This window comes from Panthera leo, chromosome A1, assembly GCF_018350215.1.
Source record: "Panthera leo isolate Ple1 chromosome A1, P.leo_Ple1_pat1.1, whole genome shotgun sequence".
In the NCBI taxonomy this organism is placed as follows: domain Eukaryota; kingdom Metazoa; phylum Chordata; class Mammalia; order Carnivora; family Felidae; genus Panthera; species Panthera leo.
The window spans coordinates 90,125,656-90,135,361 of NC_056679.1; the positions used below are offsets into that span (position 1 = coordinate 90,125,656).

General features: G+C 42.6%; 1 protein-coding gene across 6 annotated transcripts in view; it reads left to right on the forward strand.

The window, feature by feature from the left end:
- Nucleotides 1-8,922, forward strand: part of MAPK9 (mitogen-activated protein kinase 9) — a 61,068-nt gene extending 52,146 nt beyond the window's left edge. For 4 of the 6 annotated variants that reach the window (XM_042932401.1, XM_042932392.1, XM_042932419.1 and 1 more), the window contains 5 exons: nt 46-228; nt 1,383-1,507; nt 2,566-2,629; nt 3,650-3,721; nt 5,464-8,920. In XM_042932401.1, the coding sequence (XP_042788335.1) occupies nt 46-228; nt 1,383-1,507; nt 2,566-2,629; nt 3,650-3,721; nt 5,464-5,606 (587 nt within the window). In that variant the 3' untranslated portion in view covers nt 5,607-8,920. Of the gene's footprint in view, nt 1-45; nt 229-1,382; nt 1,508-2,565; nt 2,630-3,649; nt 3,722-5,458 lie in introns of all 6 variants that reach the window. The other 2 variants (XM_042932438.1, XM_042932408.1) reach the window with 2 other exon arrangements.
- Nucleotides 8,923-9,706: the final 784 nt, after the last annotated feature.

The window sequence follows — 9,706 nt, forward strand, 5'->3', positions numbered from 1 at the left end:
GACTGTAAGCCCCTTCAGTTGTATTTTCCTCAAGAGACTCCTTAGATATTGATCAGTGGAATAAAGTCATTGAGCAGCTAGGAACGCCGTCTGCGGATTTTATGAAGAAACTTCAGCCGACCGTGAGAAATTATGTAGAAAACAGACCAAAGTACCCTGGAATCAAATTTGAAGAACTCTTCCCAGATTGGATATTCCCATCAGAATCTGAACGAGACAAAATAAAAAGTAAGATGCCCTTCCCCTTCCCCCCCCCCCCCATATCGGTTTTCTCAATCCAGGGGCCGCTTTCACCTTTTCAGGTTTGCATTCTGACAGCTACGAACGTTAGGAGATAACATAGTTGAAAGTCTCAAAGTTATTTACTAGAATGAAGTCTTGGTGGAGAGAAAGCCTAAAAGACCTAAAAGTTCTATCCTAGATAAAATGGCCTCACTGAGCCTTTGGTCCAAATAAAAAGGTTCACGTCAGTCTGAAAGACTCTGATGTTAATTACAGCAATTGGAATTCACACAGTTTTCAGGCATAAGGAATAAGGAATACTTGAATTACGATTCTAGCCTAATTGAAGAGTCAGAAACTGTATTACAGTTCAATTTAAAAAGTTTCTCCTCCCTTCCACCTGTGCCCACCTCTAAAAATGTGATTTAAGGCAAAGAACAGATTTCTCTCCACATCAGGGCAAAACTGTGCCTCAGTCAGAAAAACCCCATCTGTCCTTTGCCCACCCATGTGAGCTTTAATTGCTGAAACCTAGGTGAGCCTTATATTTGACTGAGTTATTGAACTTGTTGGGTTTTTTCCTAACAACTGATCTCTAGATTTTTTTTCAAGTGTCTGTTGCCAACATTCTATACAGGTCAGCATAGCAGAGATATCTGCGAAGTGTTGTCTAGTGTGCAAACGTGAGATTATTTGTATGGCTTAAAAGGTCTGCTCTAATTTCATTTTGATGGACATCAGGCAGGAAAAAAAGCCTGCCCGTGTTTTATGCCTGCACTTCGGGCAGTGCCACCCTTAGCTGCATCCTGTGCCTTCCCTGGTGGGTTCTACCCCCCCCCCCGGACCCCCCCTTCAGCCTCCGGTTGGCCTGTGTCCACCTGGTACCCTTTCCCCAGGCCCTGCCACCCCTCCTCTCCTCCCAGATCCAGAGGCAAGAAACCACATTTGAAAATCTGTGTAGTGAAAGTGTAGTGTAGTGATGTGTAGTGAAAGTGGCTGCTCGGCTCATTCTTAAAGAAAAAGGCTCGATTGATCAGGAACCTGTCACAAATTTCTCAAAGATCACACATCTTTGTTCTCTCTGTACTGTCATGTTGTCTTTATACAATTTCCTGTGTCTGAGCATTAGTTTATTAATCTAATGTTTGTTTTCACCCCAGCAAATCAAGCCAGAGATCTGTTATCGAACATGTTAGTGATAGACCCTGACAAGCGCATCTCTGTAGACGAGGCTCTGCGTCACCCTTACATTACTGTTTGGTATGACCCTGCTGAAGCAGAAGCGGTAAGCACCTGTTTTCCAAGGCTTGTGTGTAAAGGCAGGGCTCAACATTCCCTCGGGTCTTCCGTCTGTTAGTCCAGAGTGGCCACATAAGGATAGTAAGTTCTAGATTTCAAAGGACCCCTGAATACAAAGGGGCCTACAGTCGTCTGGGACCTGGTTCCCTTTGGGGACACTTGCTGCGGGGGCTGCAGCTCAGTGTAGCTCGGGAGGGAACATGCTTCTGCGGTGGAGATACTATTCCTTTACGCAGATGCTCATGTGTGATTGTACTAACATTGCCATTTGCTAAGCTTCCATTGTTTGCCTGGCACTGTGCCATGTGCGCCTTGCTTAGAACACCTTCTTCAGGCCACCCCATCAGAGAGGCTAAGAAACTCGCTGAAAATCACAGGTTTATTTATCCTTCCCTCGAGGCACCTGCCAGGGGAGTCCCGCTTCCGAGTTTGGTGCCCAGGTGCATTTTTCCTTAGTGGCACTGGTGTGGATAACCTCTGACTACGAGCAAAGTAACCACATAGTGGCAGGCTCACTTTATGCCACCGTAGAACACATTTTTATGACTTGGCCTATGGATTTAACCATCACATGAAACACTGTTTTGTGTGTAAGGAATCCTAGTTATAAGCATGTGATTTTTAAGCAGGTTTTGGGAACAGCCCATTTGAGTTGAGGATTGGGTTTGGGGGCTCTACCATGAAGCACTGCAAACCTGAGCTCTATTCTGTACCTTCTGGATTTCCTAGCCCTTCCCTTGTCTGGGGCGGGTCTCCAGAAAACAGCCTTTGATTACCACTTTTTTAGTTCCAGTTGGGCAGATGTCATTAGAGTGGAGGTCATGTGATTGTTAAGAGGACCATATTTTTTTGGTTAATTTTTTCCCTAATTATTTTGATTCCAAAACTGATGTAATATCACACTTAGGAGGAAATCTCTAAGAAGCCATATATTGCATGAAAGCCACATGACAAATAGATTAGAATCTTCACAGTGATGTTATGGTCTTATTCATGCCTCATTCCTGTTTTAACCGTTGACTTTAACTGTGATTTAATTTTCAGCCACCACCTCAGATTTATGATGCCCAGTTGGAAGAAAGAGAGCATGCAATCGAGGAGTGGAAAGGTAAGGGCTGATTTTGCCCCTTACTCATGGCACTTCTTCAAGTTCTGTAAAGGGGCGGCTTTTCACTTGTTGCAGTAGCCTTCCTAGGGAAGGGGCAGAGTCTCTCTTGGCCCATCTCTTGCCCCTCCCTGGTAGAGAAGGAACTTGAAGATAACAGAATTAGAGAGGAGCACATTGGAACTGCATACCATTTGCTTCCAAAGATTGTAAGATTGACCAAAAACCCACCGCAAATTCAGCCAGTAATCAGGAGGTTGAACTAATAATTTTTCATTAGAAAGAAGAATCAGGGGTCATTGAGAAAGAACCCTGGTCAGTGCAGGTCAGAAGTGGCAACGGGTCTTGCCCAAGCAGATTATGTCTGCTTTCCCCAGGGTATCGGGGATGCCGTGACCTTCATGAACACTCAACAGGGTGACACACATGGCCACACTCTGGCCAAGAGCGGCCTTGTGAGCCTCAGGAAATGCTTGCAAGGTGCTCATCCTGGTTCACAAACACCAAAATTGTAGAAACCCCTAATGCATCTTTAGTAGGTTGTTAGCTTTTCTCACCAGGGAGGATGGAAGAAACTGAAGTTGAAGCCAAGAAATGACTGAGGAATTTGGATTAATTTCTGGCCACTCTGGAGGGGCTTCTGGCCGACATATGGATACTGGTTCCATTTGGAGAATCCCAAGTAACGATGGAGAGAAACATGTGCAAACAGTACAAAAGCATCCAATCCTTTAAAATGTTCTGTGAGAGTCACTTTACTAGTCCCCTGCCCTCGTAAAACCCACATGTGAATTTACAACTGCCTGCATTTTTGGCTGCCTTAACAGTTGGGCTGAAAGATGTAATGGATCAACAAAGTGTGGATGTTGTGATCTAGGCAAAAGATATTATTGAATTAACTGTATATCACAATTAAAAATAAGACACCACAGTGCCCTTGGAGGGGTTTCAATTGATTTGGAAGCAGGGTTCAGAGATGCAGAGAAACTGATGGAGCCTTTTAACTTGCATTTCTGTTTGAAGAGCTGATTTACAAAGAAGTACTGGACTGGGAAGAAAGAAGCAAGAATGGTGTTGTGAAAGATCAGCCTTCAGGTTAGTGATTGCTTTAATAGTTGATGTTTTCCTTTTCCCTGTACAACTTATCCAAATGGCAGTGATGCATTAAATGCCAGCTCGACCGGCCCTGGATCTGGAAGCTCCTTGTGTGAGGTAGTCTTCCTGTTTGGGTTTGTCTTGGCTGTGACAACTAACATATTACTGACAGGCCAGGCATAAGCTAACTGCATTATAGACAGTCTCGTCTCATGCTTGCAACTGCTGCCATCAGCTCCATTTACAGACGAGGGAGTTGAATTTAAAACACTTCCAATGTTTTAATTTAATGAGTGCCTGGGTGGCTCAGTCAGTTAAGCGTCCAACTTCTGCTCAGGTCATGATCTCACGGTTGACGAGTTCGAGCCCCGGGTCAGGCTGTGTGCTGATGGCTCAGAACCTGGAGCCTGCTTCAGATTATGTGTCTCCCTCTCTCTCTGCCACTCCCTGCTCGCTCTCTCTCTCTCTCTGTCTCTTAAAAATTACTAAACATTAAAAAAAAAAATTTTTAAACATTTCTTATGTGCATGACCCTCTTCATATTGGCCCCACCCAGTTTAAAAAGAAAATCAGTGCAAATCTAAGAAAAATGGAATTTGGTTTTCTTTGAGAAAAACTGTTCATATAATTCTCCCATATTTCTATTTGATCTACCTAGTGGTAGATTCATTGTATGACTGCTAGAGACATATGTGGTGTTAATTTAGGTCCGTAGGATCCCACCTGCTTCCTAAATGAAATCCTTCAAGTTATATTTACTTCCTCACCTCGCACCCCCCTCCCCAAAAGCACACGTGCACACACACAGAGAAGTGCAGATTGCACTGCTTACTTTTCTTGAATTTTGTATTCAGCATGATCTATGTGTCAAGCATCTAGAGATTATATAACTTCCACACTTTAGGTGCTTGTGGTTAACTAAGCACAAATTTCAGACTGCAAGCACTGACCTCTGAGAGCTTGGATGTTTTATTTTTGCTCAAACCAGACTAAAATATGGACGGTAGGAAATAGGATAGTTTCACATACCTTAAAAATTCAAAATGTCAGTTTTGGGGATGTATAAAATAAAATGAACAAGAGGCCGCTAAATTTTTTCCTTTTTTTTTTTTTTTTTTTTGTTTTGTTTGTATACAGTCTTTGTTTCTGCTAGCAGGTGTTTTTATTAGAAAAGAATTCTTCAAAGATTACTGCTTTTCTCCTTGGACAAAGTGTTGATGGACACCTGAACTCTATTTGGGCTTCAGCCTTTTTGTGACACTGATCGTTGTAGGACAGGTTCAGTAGTTTTTCTATTAAAAATCTTTTTTAAAGCAGCAGGTTTTTTTTTTTTTACTTTTTTTTTAATGTTTATTTTTGAGAGACAGAGACAGAGCGTGAGCAGGGAGGGGCAGAGAGAAAGGGAGACACAGAATCCGAAGCAGAGGCTCCAGGCTCTGAGCTGTCAGCACAGAGCCCAACATGGGGCTTAAACTCACGAACCGTGAGATCATGACCTGAGCCAAAGTCGGACGCCTAACCAAATGAGCCACCCAGGCACCCCTAAAGCAGCAGGTATTTTTTAAGATGATTATATACATGCACATATGTGACGTTTTGCCACTAGGAAGAAAAGAAGAATGTTGCAGGTGGGCCAGGGAACCGCACGAGCACGGAGCTGAGGGATGGCCTAAAGTCTCACTGCCCGAACCTGCAGCAATGTCGTGCCTCAGATTTTATTATATTTGGTTTTCTTAGCACAGATGCACCAGTAAGTAGCAACGCCACTCCTTCCGAGTCGTCCTCCATCAACGACATCTCATCCATGTCAACCGAGCAGACGTTGGCCTCAGACACAGACAGCAGCCTCGATGCCTCGACGGGACCCCTGGAAGGTTGTCGATGATAAGTTATGAGCAGCAGAGCTTGTCATCAGTGAAGGAATTCTCGCTTCCATGGGCCTGAAATGCTTGGGGGGGTTGATGGAACCAAATAGAAAAACTCCATGTTCTGCATGTAAGAAACACAATGCCTTGCCCCTACTCAGTTCTAATAGGATTGCCTGCCTAGATTATAAAATGAAGCAGATCATGTCTGAAGGAAACAAGTGCAAGCCACACTCTTAGAGATTATGTTCAAGGTCATTTCAGGTGAGCAATTAGAATAGGTGATTTTTTTTTTAAGTTGTACGGTAATAGTGGTGACAATTTCTCATCCTCAGTAACTGTTGGGACTTCTATGCATGTGACCACATGTGCTTGCTCTTGCCATCTAGCACTTTGGAAATCAGTATCTAAATGCCAAATAATCTTCCAGGTAGTGCTGCTTCTAGAATGATCTCTTAATCCTCTGAAGTGATTTGGTGTCTGTCCAGAAAAAATAGATTTATGTGTATTAATTGGCCACCATCATATTATCATATCTTACCTTCTTTTATGGTATGATTTATTCTATCTTTTGTATTTCAGAAGGAATATAATTAAATCTATTTAATAAATAAAAAATACAACTTTTCTTAAATTTGTCATGTTTTGGGCTGAGAATTATCACTGCTAAAACCAAGACACTTATAGGGACACTTTATTTCCTCTAAATTGTCTTAGTCTGGGATGACTGTGCATTCAGCTTTAATGCATGATAAAATTTTAAGTTTTGTGCTGCTTAGGCCATATATACCTTTAAAATCCTATCTACCCTTGCTCTGTTTTCCTGGTCTTCTGGACGTATTAGTTTAAAATGCTACCTAAAACTTCACCTTCTTTATCAGGCACCTAACACTCCACATCAATGACATGATGGCCGACAGATTCTTGAATCCATCAGCGGCAAGGGTAGAATTTTGTGAAATGGTCACTGAAGGCGACCGCAGTCACTTTCCAAGTGCTTGCTTTGCCCGAGACTGCTCAGGGTCCTCTCTTACCTTCCCTCATTCAAGGTGAGACGCACCATCTCCCAAGGCAGCGTTTCCGGTTTCTAATCTAACGTTCGTTCATACTCGATTTTCTTTCTTTGCTGAAAGAAACCACATTAAATGCCCCCCCTCCCTTGGGTCTGTTTTAGGAAGCAAGGTGATTTGGAAGGCCTGTGTGGTGGTGGTGTTTTCCACTTATGGAGCATTTCCTTTTCCTGAGGGAAACCCATGAATTTTCTGGGAAAAACTCCTCACGGGGATATGGAGGAAGCACCCTCAAGAGTAGTGATTAACTATTGAGTCTTTTCTGATTTAAAACTGCTCACCTGAAATTGATGCTTTCAGACTTTCTGATATGGAAATCATTCAGAGTTCACTAACATACTGAGTATTGAAGCATCACTGCAGAAATGGAGTTACAATGGTCACATTTTGGCCACCTGTGCTCTTGATGCTTGTCCCTTGAGCTTATTGTGTTACAGATTCATATCTTGTGTTTCACTGTTGCAGAAGCTATTGACTGGGTTAACATTCTATAGAATGTGTTCTGAAGAGGAACTTTGATAAGAAAGTCTATCACAAATATTACCTAAAATATACAATTCTGTCTGTACCAGTTGCGTATCTTATTGGTTGGTCTTATCACTGGAAACTGGAACCCTTGATGAAAAAAAATCATACTGAAGTAAGAAATAGTTTTATATTGTGAGGTTTAGACACATTCAAGTACAAGATGGAAATACTAACTTGGACTGAAGCAGAAACACCTATTAGATGGCTTAGGGTGGTTCTGGTTTCGGAGGCCTGATGGTATAGTGAAGAAAGTTATCATCATACACATACAAACATTTACAATAGCCTTCTCACTAATACGCATTCTTCAAAAAGACTTTACTAAATCTATCTTTAAAAAGAAAAGCAAAGAAAGAGGAGAATCTTTCAAATGCTTTATCTGCCCTAGGCTTACGTGAACCCAGCACGGGGATGCCGTGGGCACATTCAGCTCCTCGCTGGGCACCATTTGTAAGCGGAGCTGGGTGCCCCCGCAGACTGGCTTCCTGCTTACTCATTCCTCCGTGCGTTCATGGGGGGAGCCTGTATTGGTGCAGATGGGTTTCCTGCCGAGCCCACCTTCTACCAGGTAGCAGCGAGGGCACCGAAGACAGGCCACAGGGCTGCAGACAGCAGAGCTCCGCAGAAATACCTCACCCCACTTCAGGGTCCTCCCTCCTGAGCCGAGATGCACCAGAGTCCTGGTGCAATGCAGATGGTTTCAAACCGCTCTCCGTGGGTGAATGCTGACGTTAGATAAAGAACTAAAACGTGCTCAACTTTTTCATCTTTTCTATTTTATTTTTGTAATTTATATTGTACACAACCCTGGAAGTAACTATTTTGGACACATATTTTTATAAACCAGGTAATTTATTATTAGCCTGGAATTTGGACTAGGTTTATTTTATTTGTTGGCTTATTTTTTGGTCAAAAAGGAAATGACTGCCTCCCCCTACGTCGGGTCTTGACCTCAAGAGCAGGTAGAGTCTATCAGAGTAGGAGAACATTGTGGAAACACAGACTGCTCAATATTGATCAGTTGTGGTCGTGGAAACGGAAGTGGGGCTCTATTTTTCTCTTCGGGACACAGAACTCAGAGCCTCAGTGCTGAAAGGAAAAAACTCTTAGCGGGGCCCCTTGCTGACATCCCTGGATGGGATCCCGGTTTAATCCAGATTCGATACCGTGTGAGTCATGGTAATGATGTACGAGTTTGTCTGGTTGATTTCTAATGTACTCCACTGGTGTTTCATACTGGTAGTAAATACAGGTGTGACCTTTCAGACTGCATATCTCAAAAGTAACATTGCCTAATGTTTTATAATAAAATATATTCTGTGTGTTTTGATTGGTGAAAATAATATAGATACATTTTAAAAGACAAGTGTATAGCATGTCCAATTTTTGTGTGTTTTTAAGTGACAATTGACTATATTTCTACGTCACCATCTCCGATTACAGATTTAACGTGAACACGGTCAATGTCGGAGTGTCATCATTTCCAGCAATATTAACAGATATTTTTAATTGAAAGTCAAAACATGTCTTGGACTTCTCTCCCTGAAAATATTTTGCAAATTTCTGAATCTCGGTTTTCAAAACTAGGCAAGTACAAAATTGAGTATTCCCAGTATTGGTGTAATTGTTTTTCTCACAAGGCATGGCTCATCAGTCTTTCCTCATATTACATAAAATCCTAAATCATTAATGGTGCCTGTGTGCTTGTGGGTTTGTGCAGGGGATGAGCCACCTTGACTTTGCTTCTGTTTCGGAGACACTTTAAGATGTTCAGGACTTAAAAACCACAGGACTAGGGGGGCCTGGGTGGCTCAGTCGGTTAAGCGTCTGACTTCGGCTCAGGTCATGATCCCACGGTCCGTGAGTTCGAGACCCGCGTCGGGCTCTGTGCTGACAGCTCAGAGCCTGGAGCCTGTTTCAGATTCTGTGTCTCCCTCTCTCTCTGACCCTCCCCTGTTCATGCTCTGTCTCAAAAAAAAATAACTAAACGTTAAAAAAAAAAAAAAAACCCACAGGACTAGAAGTGTCCTTCACAGCTCACTTTCTTTTCTCTGCTTTTTAAGAGGGCTAGCTAGAATCAGGGGTGCCTGGGTGGCTCCATCGGTTAAGCGTCCAACTCTTGGTTTCTGCTCAGGTCATGATCTCAGTATTTGTAAATTCAAGCCCCACATCTGGCTCTGCACAGACAGCTCAGAGCCTGGTTGGGATTCTTTCTGTCTCTCTGTCTGCCCCTCCCCTGCTTGCTCTCTCTTTCTTTCTCTCAAAAAAATAAACAGAAAAAGATTTTTAAAATAAAAAATAATACAGATAATAAAAGGGCTAGAATCATTCCAGATAGATGAGTTCATCAGTCTTATTTTTAAAGTTCTGTAAAGAAGGAACACATGTCCCTCATATAGGTCTGGGTTCCATTTCTGTAGCATACCCCCTTCAGTACAGATGGTACTAAAATACTTTTTAGTTATTGAATGGAATGGTGACTGTATTGGGGTGGGGCTTTTTGGTAGGGGGGAGGGTAATCG